Source organism: Ixodes scapularis, unplaced genomic scaffold, assembly GCF_016920785.2.
Source record: "Ixodes scapularis isolate PalLabHiFi unplaced genomic scaffold, ASM1692078v2 PGA_scaffold0__279_contigs__length_252992795, whole genome shotgun sequence".
In the NCBI taxonomy this organism is placed as follows: domain Eukaryota; kingdom Metazoa; phylum Arthropoda; class Arachnida; order Ixodida; family Ixodidae; genus Ixodes; species Ixodes scapularis.
This window is the reverse complement of record NW_024609835.1, coordinates 139,731,129-139,747,729: the sequence shown is the minus strand read 5'-3', so window position 1 is coordinate 139,747,729 and position 16,601 is coordinate 139,731,129. Positions and strand designations below refer to the sequence as shown.

Sequence of the window (16,601 nt, the reverse complement as noted above, 5' to 3'; positions counted from 1 at the left end):
ATTTCTCCGCCCTAGGGAGTTTGAAAGCACCGCCCCCTTCCCCTCCAATATAGTAAACAAACATGCAACCATACTCCTCCGCCCAGTTTTCAGAAAAGTTGTGAAGTGGGCTACCAGTAGCCGTTTTCGTAATACCTTGTACGAGCTCAAAGTAACAACGGCCTATTCGCGACTCCAGCAAAACGGACGCCACCAAGCGAAAAAACCGGGAACCAGCAGGAGCAGGTCGCTTTGTGCCCCTCCGTGCGTCTCTGGTGGCTTTCGCAGACACGTGTTGTCGGCGCGGTGGCGCACAACGTCATTTGACGAAGGTCCGAAAATTTCTTAAGTTTGCTTGAGTGTTCATTAGTGTGGTGAAGCCTCAGTAGATTGTTTCCTTCCATCACGTGTTTGAAAGCGCGTTAACTCCACAACACAGGGTCGCGTCAGTGCTTCCGATTTCTTGGATGGGGAGGAATCACGGAAACACGTTTTGATTTCTTGTCTGTCTCGAATCACATTCAAAGTGACGACTACTTGGTAAATGATAACGGGCTTCTTTATAAAGATGTAGAACAGTGGACTGAGGAGGACAGACGAGGCATTTCACTGGAAGGAACACCAATGTTGCACTCAAGGGAATGGGAAGGTCCGATAGCTGCTTTTCTTGAGTTTGGTTGTGTTCGATTAGCTTCAAGTTAGTGCCACCCACGCCGGTCGGTGCGTTGGCTGTTCATCTTGGCTGCTTTTCGCCGAAAAAGCTTCTGGACCACACCAAAAGAGTTAGGCTGATTTCGCAATTACTTGATTCCGGAAAACCTGCTCGCTGCATGCGATAATTAAGGGAAATTGTCTGCTTTCAAAACGAGGGGGACGCGTCTCGCAAAGTTAGAAGCTGTCACGGCATTATGATCTATCGCGCCTCCGATATTTATATTATACCCCCGTGGAAGACAGCAGTAATAGACGTCTACATTGCTGAGGTTGACCGGCCACGAAAAATACAAATTTTGTCCGCCCAGGATTCAAAGCCAAGTTCAATGCAGAGAAGTTCTGCGTGAATTTCCAATGAAGGCCCTCTTCAGTTTGTCCGCATTCGTCTCCGTGCTACCGGCTAGAACTATTTGGCTTAGTTGAAGTAGTATCTCGCTGTCTGTCAAATATACTTTTATTCAGCAGTTCACTTAATAGCTAGTCAACTAAGCTCATATTTCAACCCGAAGAATATAGTAATATTGCTTTAGTGGGACATATACGTAATATAATACATAAACCGCATTTTCATCAAAATGAATTCTCGATTGCCATTAAAAACCTGAATTGAAATACGAGTATCAGCTGTTTAGTCGGCGTCAGCGGGTTAACATGCTCCTTGGCTCAAGAAGCGCTTGCTTAATTTTTGTAATTTTCCTCCAGCCAGTGTTGCTGACCGAGCAGACGACTGGAGCTGTTTTTTAAACGCGGATACGCACAAAAGCTCGATTTCGCTGACAGATAAGTCGCATGGTCGAGTGAAAACTAATCTCGGTGAAACAATTCTGTAGTCATCGCAGCTTTCCTTAGCTGATCAAAACTGATTAGTGTCTATTACTGTCTCTCCGGAGCCCATAGTTTCGGTTTTTGAACGAAATCTCCGAAACGGAAGTTCGACTAAAAAGAACAAAAAACACCAGGAAAACAAAACTATGCTCTGAAAGTTTATGTGCACTGGCTACACTTAACCATCGCAGTTCAAATACCTATAAAACTGGGCATTAAACAAAAGAAAATCTGTTAAATTGAAGGCGCCACCCGTTCAGGCGGCCCGGCCGAGCCGACACGACGTGGACTCGGCCGCCATGTTTGTTTGGTGGTGGTGCCCCCTATAGGTCGCTGGAGTCGTGAATGATCCTGGCGAACGGAAACAAGTGCAGAAGGTTAGACTCCATGAACCGAATAAGTGGAGAACAGTGTTGCGGAGTTGCCACTCTGGAGTTGGAATGATTCCCGGAATCATTCCGCATTTTTGCGACCTCGGAATGGAATGGGGAATGGAATGGCGGCAGCGCTGGGGGAATGGAATGGGAATGCAATTAGATGCCATTTGCCTGGAATAGAATGGGAATGGAATGGGCCCGGTTCTTTATTTATTTATTTTTTTTATTTTTGGGGGGGGGGGGGGGGGGGTTATCTAAACCGAGCCAGTCAGCGAGTCAGTTGTTCAGAAATAAAATGAGCGGGAAACTGCTAGCCCGCGTGGAGCCATAGACTTATACGCAAAAAAATGCAATACAAAAAACAAGCGTCAGAGCAAAGACCAGTGAGGGGAGGGGGAGAGGGTGACGGTGGCACCTTTCACGGACGCGCAGGCGACGGGCTTCAGTAGTGTTACACGAGAGCGAAACAAGAAACCAAGCACCAAGCAAAAGAAACTAAAAGAGCGGCAAAGAAAGAAACCGCCATGCACGGCTCCTCATCGTCCTTGTGTTGCTTTTTTTTTTTTTTTTTTTGCGATGGCATGGAGAATGCAAGCGCAAAATATATTACAAGATATATTTTCCAGAGATTCTCTTTGTGATATAATTTAACTAAGTTTGTGGCCCATCAAAATGCCAGAAGTCGAGCTGTCAGCTGGCGCCATCTACGAGAGTGTCACCAATACTACCTCTTGAAATTGCGCAACGTGTTATTGCGCCCCGGATTACTAGCGTCTTTAAAATCGTCGGGCTGACGGTCGGGTTGCAACTCATAACTCGCGGAGCTCTGATTACTTGTTGACTCGCACGCCGCCGAAAGATGATCAGGTTTTGTTTTCTTATAGTTCAAGAAGCATTGTTTAGCAAATGGCCAACCCTGCTGCCTTCCACGTTCATTTGCGCGCACTCCTTTGAAGTGCGAAATCTGGGTTTGCTTCGGCATTCACACCAAAGCGAGATACACTTCCCTCTTTGTCTCTTGCGCTTTGCTCCGACGCTTGTATTTTTATACTATATTTTTATGCGTAAGGTCTGCATTTTACTTGGTCTTTGTTGTGATGCTTGTTTTCTGTGTCATATGTTTTACATTCAAGTAAGTTAGGGTTACAAGCAAGCTAGCGGATGCCCGCCCATTTCCTTTGACTTTAGTCTCTGCATGTCGGACGCTTCGAGTCACCCCAGGCAATCCAGCACCGTGAGCTTAGTAAGATCAGTGCTTTTTTGAGGCATTTAGCATATTTTTGCAATTGTCTATGCGTTTGATAATGTCAGCTTTATGCTGCTTATGCCGGAAGCATTGCACAACGTAGCTGTCAAGTGCCAATCTTTACGTATAGGAATTAAAGGAATGGAATAGAACGATCCAGCCGTTCCCGGAGTGGGAATGGGCCCAGTGTCCCCATTCCTAGGAGTTGAAAAGAATTGAATTATCGAAAACTCTAATTCCCAGAATGGAATTGGAATGAAATGGGGGTGCCCATTCCGTAACACTGGTGGAGAACAAGAGACAAACATCGCCCAGTTGAAATTTTGCTCTGTGCACGGCGCCATAATCAGTGTACTGATGTCGCACCAGGCAAAATTAGTTGACTGTTGCAACACATAAACTCCATGGAGCCCAGCCTTCACAAGTCAGTCAGAATGATGCTGGCAATTTCCTTCTGAAAGGCGTCTCGTCGTATCAATATCTCCTAGCCATCAATGATCACCGTTCTCCGCTTCTTTCCAAATTCAGTGTTTTTTCGTTTATTCTGAGATACATAGTTCAGGGATGGAACTCATGAAATGTATTTGGGAGCAGCCACGGGAGCAGTTCTAACTGCTGTTTTGGAGCAGGTTGGGAGCAGCTAAAACTAAATTCTGGAGCAGGCTAGGAGCAGCTCAGATCAGTTTTCATTGCACTTCCGCTTGTGTCTTAGACGAGCACGGGAGCAATTTCAATAGTGCTTAGCAGCACAGATGAGCATGAATGGTTAGGAACCAAGGCAGATGGGATAACAGTGTAGCAGATGCGAAAACTTGAAACTTCGTGAGCCTTAATGAGAACCAAAAAGCAAGTACCATATATTTCTGAAGATGGTGTCCTTGATATTTTCTGAGGGGTTTTTAGCTGCTCAAAATGCAAACCAGCACTGCTTATCGCACAACTCACGTGCTTGACATAGTAATTATATGTGCGAACCACGTGACGTGTGTAAGCAATGGACGTGCCGTTGCATGGAGGAACAGGGCAACAAATTTAGAGTTTATCGTATTGTTCAACTCAATATCGAAGCAGCAGACTATGATTAACAGAGTTATTGTGTTCAAAGCGATTATCAGGAGCAAAGTTAAAGGACGCCGAGCAGATCAACCGCTCGCATGAGAGCTGCTGGCCGGCAAGGTTTTGAATCTTACCGCGTTTCAGTTCTATCAAATCACGATTTATCTTGCGGGAATGCAGTTCCAACTTCTAATGATGAAGTACTAAAAGGAATCTTTTGCTCATTTGTTTTCAACTGGCTGACTTCCGGATCCCGGGCCGCAGAGTTTCAGGCAATCTGACGCTTAGCGACTCGACCTCACCTCGGCCGACTTGCTTAACCGCTTTTGGTTGAAGAATAACAATCCAGTCGCAGGTGGTGTAGCGCTTGGAACCCGATCCCTGAGTTTTTTCGCGCACTTCTGACTCGGGATACACAGGGAGAATAAACCGAACAAAGGATTGCAAGGCCGACCAAGCTAAACGCGCTCATTGTTGCCAATCGAGTCGATAGAAACCGAAACCAAGACAAAATACAATTTTTTTGGCGCAGGTTGTGCGATTTGGCGCATAATGGCGCAAGGTATTGGCTGTGGCGCAGTTTCCGTTAAATGGCGCAGGATGGCGCAGACAAATGCGACTGGCGCAAAACGGCGCAAATGGCGCAGCCGTTCCACCCCTGATAGTTGTAGTTGTAATCACAAACTTTCTTGCTGTCCCCAAACTTCTGCAGTCCTAGGCAGCTGTCTATTCTACCTATTGGTAAGCCGGCCTCTGCTGGCAGCTACCAATAGCTCTAAAAATTGCTTTACCCCCTAAAAATATTAAATGTCTCAATGAGATTTGAAATTATGGCTGCTCACCTGTCTTGCACTGAAATCTCCAGTGCCTTTGAGGAACTTCACTTCAGAGTTTTCAAGAGGTACATTGTAGGACAAGCAGATGTCCCTTGCTTCCTTGTCTGTGCAGTGCAACCATTGACTTAAGGTTGGCATGGGAATCCTGCAGTTTCGAGAGCTGTAGGCTGATGTCAACACCTGTAGTGCGTGCCTGCAGTAGAGTACCATACCCAGGGGTAACTAAGAGATTCTGAGCATTACTTAGAAGAATGTACAAACTGTGTCACTTAACCATGGTTACCCTGTTAATAAGATATCTTAGACCAGGGCTAGCCAAACTGGCACATAAAGATAAATTTTTGTAGAGCCTCTTTTGAACTTTCAACATCCACATCCTGTAAAACTCAATTAGCATGCGTGGCTTAATAAAATGCGATTGAAACTGAAATTTCTGGCCTTCCATTGCAACCAGAGTTTTGAAATGAGCAGTGTCTCTGGAGCTTCAAATGAAAGTTGTTGAGTCAAATATAAATATATAAAACTGTAGACTGCATAACTGCCTGCATTTGATGTACACTTCTATTGGAAGTTCCTTTGGCACTACCTCTGTACCAAAGAAATTGTAAGTAAAAATGTACAGTTCTGTGCAAGAATGATTACATGTCTTCAGAGGGATGCTTCCCCATCAATCATTGTTCCCACAGATAACCAGTGCAAAGACAAAGCTCAGTTAGGTGACTGCATAATTACTCAACATTACAGATTACATCCATATTCATGAGTGTCATTAGTTTCACTAAGTAAAACAGGATTACCACTCCACCCATCTTAATAACCATGTCTTGAAAAATAGCATCAGTTTCCCACCTCAGAAGGTTTAGTGCATAACATGAAAACAAACGATTTTGCACATGGGGCTCTGGGAGCCTTAGAGACAGCACTCGAGACAATGTGGTTTTCTCAGCCTTGTGATCGATCCATGGAGTTTGTTTCACTTCATGTGCAAGAAAAGCCGGAGCTACAAGCACAAACATGTTGCCCTGAAAGGTGCTTGCACTGCACGAGTGTGCACACTTGGCAGAGGCTCTGAAAGTTTGGAGCTCGCTCTTGTAGCTTCTGCTATGCTCTCATTTAAAGTGAAATCGGGGGTACTGTTCCTCAAGAGGGTGGATTACCATTACATAGCATAAAAGCCATGAAAGTAAACAGCATAAACTGTGTCAATCACTGTAGACCAACCAATGAGCAACTCGAAAAGTGGCAGGACGGACACTTGCCTTCTGATCTGGCCCAGGTGAGGGTGCAATGCGCATGCCAAGAGGAAAGGAAAGGCACGATAATTTCGCAGGACCCGCACAAAGTTGCCACTCCAATGAGCCAGGCTCGCTTCCATTGCAGCACGGACTAGCACCTGTTCCCTGGAGGGGCACAAGAGCAATGACGAACTAGGTTTGTCCTCAAGGGCAAATTTTGATTAGTTCACAAATCTATAACCGTTTGACGGTCGTCGCTATACAGGTAAGACGGCAATCACACATTTGAAAGTGCCTACCTATATGTGAAACCACATGCACCATGGGAGGTGTTGCTATTTGTTATGCTTTAGGTAAACTATAATCATCATAATTGCATGATGTTTTGCTTCCTAGGGCTATTTATAGTTTAGATGCTCCATGGATGTGATACGTGCGAGATGGTGGCTTTGTATGTCGGCTGGTCTGGCGGTAGTGGCAACAGGAGCGCCTGCTCTTCCGGTTCAGACTTGTAACGCTTCTCAGAATAAAATTCAGATGATGAGAGCTCACCATCCGATGGAGAAGCTCTGTAAAGTACCTCCGGTTCAGAATTTGAAACTGCCGGAATCTCGCAGAAGCGAACGCGCCAAAATGAAGCCGAATGAAACCTGTGCATTCACCTTTTCTTTACCAACCACTGGGGAAAAGAACTCAGCCATCAAAGGGTTAATGTTACGGAAATTGGGACAAAGCACAGAGTTGGGAAGCTGATCTGTTGTGCACCAGTCCAGGCCACGGGAGGCAAGTGAAATGACCACATCTTCAGATTAAACTAATTAATTTTATAAACCACTTGACAGACTGCTGCAAGATCGTTTTATCTGCCAGTTATTTGCTTTCAAACCAAAACTGCATGAGTTTCTAGAGTTCTGTAGCATTTTGGATAAGCACCTTTTTAGCCGTCCGATAAAAACAAGAAGAGATCTCAAAAGTCAAATCTTATACTTACAACAAGAAGCTTTTTATTTCGGGAGAGTCAAAATCGGGTTTTATTCTTCAAACTGCGATTCAAGTAAGGATCTGGAGTTTTCTCCTGCCAATTTTTATTAAAAAGTGGATGTTGTAGGGTTTTATTTTCTTTTACTTTTAAAGTAAAAAATACTTCTTTTTTAAAAGAGATTACTGAGCTTCAATAAAAGCAGTATTGTAACAGTCACATTATACATGGACCGTAGCTTCGAAATAGGCACTTTATAATGAGCGGTGAATATCTCTTATGTCATATCTTTGCAAAAATCAACATACATGATAATGAAAATCAATTAATTAGCAGGCAAATCCGTTACGTCCATCTATCCCCTTTTCTTGTGAACAAAGAAAAGGACGATTCGTCCTGACTCGAAACAATGATTTGGGACCTCTGTTAAAAGTCTACTAGTATATATTAGGAACTCTGATCGAACTTTTTACTCTTTTCAGCTTCAAGTTTCAGTTGCCAGGTGCTGCAAAACTTTTGAACAAGTCAGAAATGAATGCCCGTGGTTATTTTTACATCGTCAAGGTTGGGCAAGGGCCTGTAGCTGCACCCAGTAAACAAAGCAACAGTAGAGCCATTTGTTCACGTCTGCATACAAAATCCACAGGACCTCGTGATCAAAACTTAAAACTGTGAGAGAAAGTTGAGAAAAATTAAAGATGGAGTCACCAGTTGTTTTTACCAAATCCCCTGTTCACAGCACCAACAAAAAATTTTGGAGGCAGAGGGGGATAACACCCCCTCCCTCCTCCTCCTTCCCATCTCAAATGACAAGAGAGTTGAAAGTTTCAAATTTGACATGCCTGCATCAGTTCACATAAATTACCATATTTTATGGTCTATAAGTCGCACCCTTATAAACACCCGTTTTCACAATAAAGTTGGTCGATAAATCCCACTTCTGTAGAAGTCGCACTTGTACATTTGTACAATCGGTGCAGCAAAAAACTGCATCGATAGACCCACTATGTGTATTGTGGTCACGATATATGCAAAAGGGAAGCCAGTTTCAATATTCTCGACACTTAGTCAAATGATAAATATAATCTCCATGACAAATTTGCACTGTTGGTGCCTTCTTAAACTTTTTTATTTATTTATTGGCTTCTCTCCTTGGTATTTGGCATGGTTATGTGGTTTGTTCTGCTGATTTCAGAAATGCAATCGGATTTTGAATATCTGTCTTTTGCGAAAGGTTACGAACATAATTAATACTAATTAGCTCATTTCTTACGGGGTTATAAAACACTTTCCTATTAAAAATAGTAGAAGTTTATCAAATAAAGCCCGTAAGGCTGGAGCATATGGTGAAAAAAATTAAGCTGAGAAAATCGACTTTAAAGTTTGAACATGCATAAGTCTGGATGTTTCAACCTCAGACAGACAGAATCTGTCTGGTTTGAACTGTGGACAAGCGGGTAGATACGTGCCGAAAAAGCAGCCCAATAAGCAGAGGATTTTTAGCCCAAAGAAGAGCTTTTTTGGGGAGTTGGCATCAAAAATGCTGGCTCAGGCGAGGCTGGCTTGTCCTGAAAGAAGCCCGGGACTGTAGTCTTGCGCTGTGTCTGCCCTGTGCCTTGTGGGGAGCTGCTTCTTCATGCTGTCACTGTCCAAGAACACCGTGTTGGCCTTGTGGAGTCTCCCGCCATCCTTCTCGATGCTCCTCCTGATGAGAGCACTGCCAACGGTGTAGCCCAGGCTCGCCACCACACTCTCGTTGGTCTTCTTTTGACCCTGATTGAAGATGCTCACAGCTTCGGCAACAGCCCTGTGGAGGAAAGGACCAAAGAAGTGTCCTGTTCGGATGGCCATTTATGGAACACTGACTTTGCAGGTGCCCAGGCCCCGCGTTCGTGCGGAGTATTTGAATGTCTGTTCATTATCGGAGTAGATAGTTAATGGAAGTCCGAGTCAGGCTACGAAACGCCGGAATGCTTGTAGAAACTGAGTTGCGGTAATGTCCGACACAAACTCTATGTGGATGGCACGAGTAAAAGCGCATGAGAGAATTTCGGGGTACGCCTTGGAGATAGACGCTGGAGCAGTACATATGTGTAGAGGCCCAGCAAAATCGACGCCTACTATCGCGAATGAAGTTGCTTTGTAAATTCGGTCGTGAGGAAGTGGGGCGTATGGGGCAGTTTCGAGGGCAAGGCGTCTTCGCCGGCAGGGCAGGCACTTGTTCGTCACGCATTTGACCGTTTGGCAACCCTTGATTATCCAGAAGCGTTCTCAAAGCTCCATGTGTGTTACTTAGACACCTCCAAGCATGAGTCGTCAGTGTGTGTTCGACACTAGCAGGTCAGTAAACTCGTGCTTGAAGGGCAAGAGAATCAGATGCTTCAGATCTGGCAAGTCATTTAGCTCTTGCAGTCGTCCTCCCACATGCAATAGCTTGTCTTCACCGAGGAACGGATAGAGATTGCCGATGTTTGATGTAGTAGATGTTGAATCTTTCTGACGGGGGTCATCAAAGGCCTCAGAAAAGGATTCCTTTTGTGTGATGGAGATCCAATAGGTCTCGGCCCTTCTGAGCTCGGCAGACGTCATGGTTCGGTTATTGACGGCCTGGACTGGGATGAATTTGTGACAGAGCACTGAATCCAAGCTATGATCCTAAAAACCCGAGTTAGGGATTCACAATTTTGAAGCTGAAAAACCTTGGGTAGATTTGTTGTAACAGGGTTTGCCGTAGACATCTGTGCTTCTCCATTTAAAGGCAGAGTGGTGGGACTCTGACATTCTTCTTGGGGCCAGGCCTGTTTTGGTTGTGATAGCCAAGAAGGTCCGGTCCACCATCGTGCTTCGTTTTTGAGCACAGAAGCCGAGATGCCACGTGTTATGACATCGGCCGGGTTATGACTGCTTGAGCAATGTGCCCACCGAGTAGGGTCTGACAGACAGTTAATCTCGTCAATTCGGTTTTTGAAAAATGGCTGCCACCTTGACGAATCCCCCTTGATCCAGTAAGGCGCAATTTCAGAGTCTGTCCAGAGACTTGTTCGGGGATTGTCAAAGCTCGGAGTTTTCAATACATTTTCGATGAGGAGTGCTCCTAGAAGGCAGGCAAGCAACTGGAGGTGTGGCAATGTAATTGTTTTGATGGGGACCACTCAACTCTTGCTGATCAAAAAATTTGAAATCGTGCCGTCTGTGCTGATGAAACGGACATAGATGGCAGTGCCATTAGCTTGTGGGCTTGCATCGACAAAGACGTGAAGCTCAATTGTGCTAGGCGACAAGGAAATTACATACCGGGGTATGCAAAATAATTCAAAAATAGATAATTCAGTACACCATGTGTTCCATTCAGTCTGCGTTTCTTGTGAGAGAACTTTGTCCCAGGGGTGTTTGTTTATCCAAAGCGATAAGCAATTGGAATAGAGTTTTTGCCCTAATTGTGAGAGGAAACAGGTAGCCTAGAGCAGGGGTTCTCAAACTGTTTGGTCTCACGGAACCCCTGGAAGCCTCAAAACTTGCCGCGGAACACCCCCCCCCCCCCCCTCCCCCCTCCATATTTGCCGACCGAGAAGCAACAGATGCACAACTGTAGGCAATTTTGCTTGTGTTGCTTCCCATATATCCCCACCATATCAATCGCAATGTCAGTACAAAGTGAGATGAAGGCACTTTGCATGGTCCTGCCACGCAGCCTGTGGCGTGGAAGGGGGGGGGGGGAGGGGGAAAGGGGCGTTGCAATATGGGTGTTCGCGGAACCCATGAGACCAGCTCGTGGAACCCCTGTGTTCCCCGGAACCCAGTTTGAGAACCCCTGGCCTAGAGGATAAAAAAGTCGGGAACACACCTGCAAAATAGAGCGTTTTGTTGGTTGTTGTGATGTGAGAAACGTAGTGACGTTTTGCGAGCTCAAAATGATCTCGGCAGTTGTGCGGTCCCAATTAATCCCAAAAACCTTCATTGTGTGTGTCATGCCAGCTTCATTGTCGTAAGCAGACCAGTCTTCAAGAAACTGCTGTTCAAGCACGCTCGAATTCGACGCCCATTTCCTTAGTTTCATGCTAGCCTCTGCGAGGATCGCATCCACCAAAACATGCAACGCGCCGTTTTCCGTGGATGCTCCAACAATGAAGTCATCGACATAGAAGGCATTCTGGATCTGGGTAACAGTTCCGGCTTACCTGCTCTTCATTTTGAAATGATGGCGAAGAGTAGTGGCGAGCGGAAATGGACTTGAAGCGACTCCGAACGGTACTCTCGTCATCCGCCATTCAGCAACCTTTGGAGCATCTGTGCCGTTGGGAAGTTTGTCAACCCACAGGAAGCGAAGTGCGTCGCAATAATCTTGATGAACCTGAATCTGCAGGTAAGCCTTTCGAATGTTGGCCACGCATGCGACCTTGGAGCATCAGAAGCTGAGGAAAAGTTGGAGGAGATTTGCATTCAGCGTGGGACCCTTTTCTAAGACGCTGTTCAACGATGGCTCGTTGGGAGCGTGAGAAGAAGCGTCGAATACTATCCGGATTTTTGTGGTAATAGCATCTCGGCGTATTACAGCATGGTTTCGTAGGTAGTATGTGTTCTCTGCTCGCTGGGTTGGTGGTTGCAGCCTCCCTGCGTGGTGGTCATCGAAATAGGCTCGGATAGTTTTGTCCTAGTGCTCTAGCAATCCTGGTTCTCCCTTAACCGATAGAATGATGACAACAGTCGGGTCTCTGCGATGCTGCAGTTATTGCAATCTGCTCCTAAGCAAGCGGTACTTATCATGAGAGGCACTTCGTACTGCTTATCACGCTTTTTTATGCTTTTTTTCAAATCGTTGGAGCAATGGGTGGTCAACTGGTTGAGTGTCAACTGAATTGGTGATACCGATGGCACCTAGGTGCCACATTTGTAAGGGATCAAAATCCTCGTTCCCGTCGTTGGAGAATTCACATGACAAAGAAAGAGTGGTGACTGCTTCATGGGAGAATGATAGGTATACTATGTTCTATTATCATCCAGCTGAAAACGGTTTCAAATGCCGTTAGTGTCTCGTTGAAGCGGTAAATTCTGCCTGTGGCAATGTTCCAATAAGCATAAGATCCGATGAGAATACCTATTTCATTCGGGCATGGCATACCTTCTGGCGCTATATCCGCACTCAGCATGTTTTCAAAGTGGAGTCGAGCTTGCAGCTCTTCGTCGTTCGGATGACTGATGACAGTGCTGATTTTTGGCCCCTCCAATGCTTCCAAGTTTACTTGTGTGCCGGTGGTTCGACCATATTTTGATGCTAACTCATCGACAGTGATAGAATGAAAGTCGTCGAGCATTACCAAACGTGAATACGATGAGGTCTTCGTTTCCAAGGGCTGTGCTGATCAAATTTTCTGAGACGTCGCGACGCATGTAAGTATTTCGACTGCCACTGTCCAGCAATATTCGAACAAGGACTCTTTGATAGAGTGAAAAAGCCCAAACTTGTACCGTTTAAAGCAGAACCGATGGTCCTTGCTTTGCCGCGTTCGTTAGGGCACTAGTAACTGCCGCAGAGTTTGGAGTAGAGTTTCTCCAGATTGGTCAATGCCCTGCGCAGCTTGAGGGGGTCGGGAAACGTCGCATAAAATGGTCAAGTGGTGCCCTCCACAAGTGGTACAGGTTAGGCTCCTTGCTGTGTGGCAGGCACGAGCAATGTGGTTGCGTTTAACACACTTAAAACAGCAGCGTGCCCATGTGAGCCTTGCTCGTTTTTCCTGGGTCAAAAGTGCAACCTGGCAGCCCTGAGCATAGTGTTCGGCGGAGTCACGGAGCGGGTACAAAAGGAGTCTGCGGTGAACCGATTCGTTGGTCAGTGCCAGTGCAGATGGATTGTTCGATATGAACTGAGTTTGTAAGTTCGGCTGATGTGGTGTGCCTTCGGATGCCTGAGTAGGTTGTTCCATGCATCCTTCCTTTCGTATCTCTATCTGGATTTGAAGAAACGTCATGATAAGCTTGACTTGATCGTCTGGGTGCCGTTCAAGCGCGTTGGGGCTGGCTGTTGTCGCTCTCTCCTTTAGTTTTTGGCGACACATGAGTGATAGATCTTCGGGAAGAGCTCTCATCAGCGCATGATGAAGAACCACCGCGTAGTTGTTGGGCTGAACATCCAAGGCCTTCTAGAGATGTTGTGCGGAAGCGAATGGTGTCGAACAGCTGATGAAGTTGGGTGACAATTCTTGAGCTGCTTATTTTCAGGAGATTCAGTAGCTGGTTAATATGTTCGTCGATCAAGATATCACATCTTCCAAATCTGTCATGAAGTATACAAACTGCCGGGTCATAATTCTGCTCGGAAAGACGAATGCCTTCGACAGCCCGCTTTGCATTGTCAGTAAGGCATGTCATGGGGTACTTAAATTTCTCGATGGGAGGGAGATTGGCATTTTTGTGAATCGAGACATCAAAATGGTCCCAAAAGCCCATTCACTCATGTTTCTGGCAAAGGTAGGCACCTGGAGTTTGGGAAGAGCAACTGTGCGGTGATTGCCGTGAGCTGGTGCTGGAGGGACGGTTCCAGTGGGAGAAAGGTTGCTCAGGGTTTCCGATGTAGGAGGGAAGCCTCCCACATCAGAAACCTTCGGGAAGCCGTGCTTCCCGAAGGACCTCCTAAACATAATCAACTCCGTCTCCACCTCCATTCGCCCAGACTTACAGTCAAAGTTCTTCTTTCACTCTGGCTTGCGCTCTGCAAACCATGCACTGTACCCTTCATCCTCAGGCTTTCGGCCAAGAGAACAGACCAGGCAGGAATGCACAAACAACGTGGTCGATCATAAGTCCAATGTAGACCTCCGTAATGCAGCCAACACCGATGTGGGATATGCGACCCCACTTCTTCCAGGTGCCGTCATACATCACGTCGATGTTGTTGGCCGGGTTGAGGAAGACCGCATAGAGCTCCCTCACAACTCCCACACTCTGCTTCAGAGGCGGCTGCCGACAGCTCAGCTCACAACTTCCCGAGTCTAGCCACAAGTCGCGCTTCATACCCGATGCTAGTCATCTCACCCCCCACTTACGCGCGCCTCCTTTCAGACTTGACCCTCTCCCAAAAGTCCTCCTCCAGGCCCCCTCCCCACAAATGCATACTTCACGAAGGTGGACCTGGCGGAGGCCTTTTACCACATTTCACTCCATCCGGCTAGTCAGCGCCTAACCACCTTTCGTCTTGATGGTACCTAATTTTGTTTTACTTGTCTCCCGTTCGGTCTTCGACCAGCACCTTTTCTTATGCAGTCACTTGCAACTGCTTTTGCATGCACTCTTCATTCACGCGGGATCTGGGCGTGGGCGTATATAGATAATTTTTTACTCGCACACCCAGATCCCTCGTTCCTTCAGTCCCAAACCAACTTTTTTGTAGAACAACTTCTTTTGCGCGGTTTCCGCGTAAACCCGAAGGACACCACCTTGACCCCGTCCAAGTCCATTAAATTCCTCGGCTTCGCCCTGGACACTTCTGCTTCCACCATTGCTCATACCCCCAACGTGTTCAGTCCCTTGCGGACACTTTACCCTTGCTCCGCGAGCCTTGTACTGCCGCTCAGTACCGCCGCTTAGCTGGCCTTTGGGCCTTCTACTTTTCACTTTATCGAACCGGCTATAGCGCCCTCCGACCACTTTTTGAAGCCACTCTCTCCTCTACCCCCCTCCCCTCCAGTGGCTTCTCACGTTCGAGCGCCTCTGGCACACACTGCCTCACACCCTCCTGCTAATCCCCAACCCTCCTGTGACGGCACTGTATGCGGACGCGTCCAACCATGGACTTGGTGTTGTGACCCCGACGTCGGCTCTCGCCATCCTGACTGCGCCAGACCCTCGCATCTACCTGCGTGAGGCAATAGCCTGGACTCTTGCCGCTCTTCTGGCCCCCACGTCGGCGCTGATCTTCACGGACAACTTGGCACTTCGGTGTGCCATCACCAACGGTCACCTTCGAGCCCTGCCATGGACACTTTGTTTGACGATCTCTTGTCTTTCAATAAAACGAAACCTCAGGGCCAAATGGCTGTCCACTGGACAGAACCCCGCCGACATGCCCTCACGCCTTCCGCACAGATTTTCCGCCCATTCCCTCTCGGGATTGGCTGGGGGCATGTCGGAGGGGGGAGAGGGGGTGGCTCCTATATAAGCCAGCCACACCTCTCTCTCTGTCAGTTGGCTGTTATCGGAGGCAGCACTCAACCGTTGAAAGGTCTTGTGATGGAGGCCTCTATGTGAGACGTTCAAGGCTGCACAGAAGTCAGTGAGGGCAGTTGACCCCTTGCCGATAGACTGGAAGCCTTTCACGGCTTTCATGTTCACTTCAAAGGGCGTAATTCTTGCCCCTCCTTCAGTTCTGGCGACGAGAAATGCTCCTGGCTGAAGTCGCAAGTGGGACATGACAACTCCAATTTTGACAGCCAGGCCATACTGTTGTCCCTTCGACTTCACCAGCGTCGGCACGGCCGATCTGCACTGCCCACATTTCGTGGACGCGAAAAACGTGTTGAGCATCTTCAGATCCATGATGACAAACTGAGTATTGGAATCAACCTCTTCATTTTCGCGGGTGACGTTCAGAAGGTCCAACTTCCGTTGTGTCACGGACTTTGCTGCCAAGTCTTGGTTGCACTTGTCCATTTGCGCCGCGCGTTCTGCACGTTCGACCGGCGAATAGAAACGCATGTCGACTCGTAGCGTACTGCTGCCGACGGTGGTCTATCTGGTGAAAACAATGCAGTCGCTGGCAGCAAAACTTCCTGGGAGTCTGCCGCGGGCAACATGGCTGGCGATGCGGGAGAGCTCTTGTTGCACACGTGTCGTTTCCGCTTTTCGTACGCACGCTGCATAGACCCTTCAAACGAGGGTTGCTAGGCATCGCAAACAATCGCAATGGCTCTGGAAAGACGCAAAGCTAAACCAAGCAGGCAAATGCCGAAAAACAAGCTTGTAGACAGAAGTCAAAACGCAACAACGCAGCCGCGGTAGCAGACGACAGCTCCCTACGCTGTCGTCAGCGAAGGAAGGAGAGAAGGCCACAAAGTTTTGGAAAGGAGATGCTCGCTCCGGCCAATAGCCAGCAGCCCTCTCCGTGGCCCGCACTCGGTAACCAATCAGGAGTGCAGTTTCTTCCCTGGCGAAAACTGCGATAGCTCTGCTTCTGAAGGCCGATGCCATTTTAGATGGTGCCAAAACACAAATTCCAACGGGTCCAAGATGGCGGCAATTGACTGTGCAATGGTGGAACGCAAAGCGTGTGAGTTTTGAGTCCGTTTTCTCTTTTGGACTGTTTCTTGGTGCGTTTCTCGCACGGAAATGATAGCGTTTTTCTTTATATTTTGAGATTGATTT

At 47.1% G+C, this 16,601-nt stretch overlaps 1 protein-coding gene across 3 annotated transcripts in view; it reads right to left on the bottom strand.

The window, feature by feature from the left end:
- LOC115324839 (SAC3 domain-containing protein 1) overlaps positions 1–16,601 on the bottom strand; it is a 30,730-nt gene that overhangs the window by 1,408 nt on the left and 12,721 nt on the right. For 2 of the 3 annotated variants that reach the window (XM_029985502.4, XM_042289936.1), the window contains 2 exons: positions 6,293–6,433; positions 5,040–5,226 (listed from right to left, as the gene is read on the bottom strand). In XM_029985502.4, the coding sequence (XP_029841362.3) occupies positions 5,040–5,226; positions 6,293–6,433 (328 nt within the window). The other variant, XM_042289935.1, reaches the window with a different exon arrangement.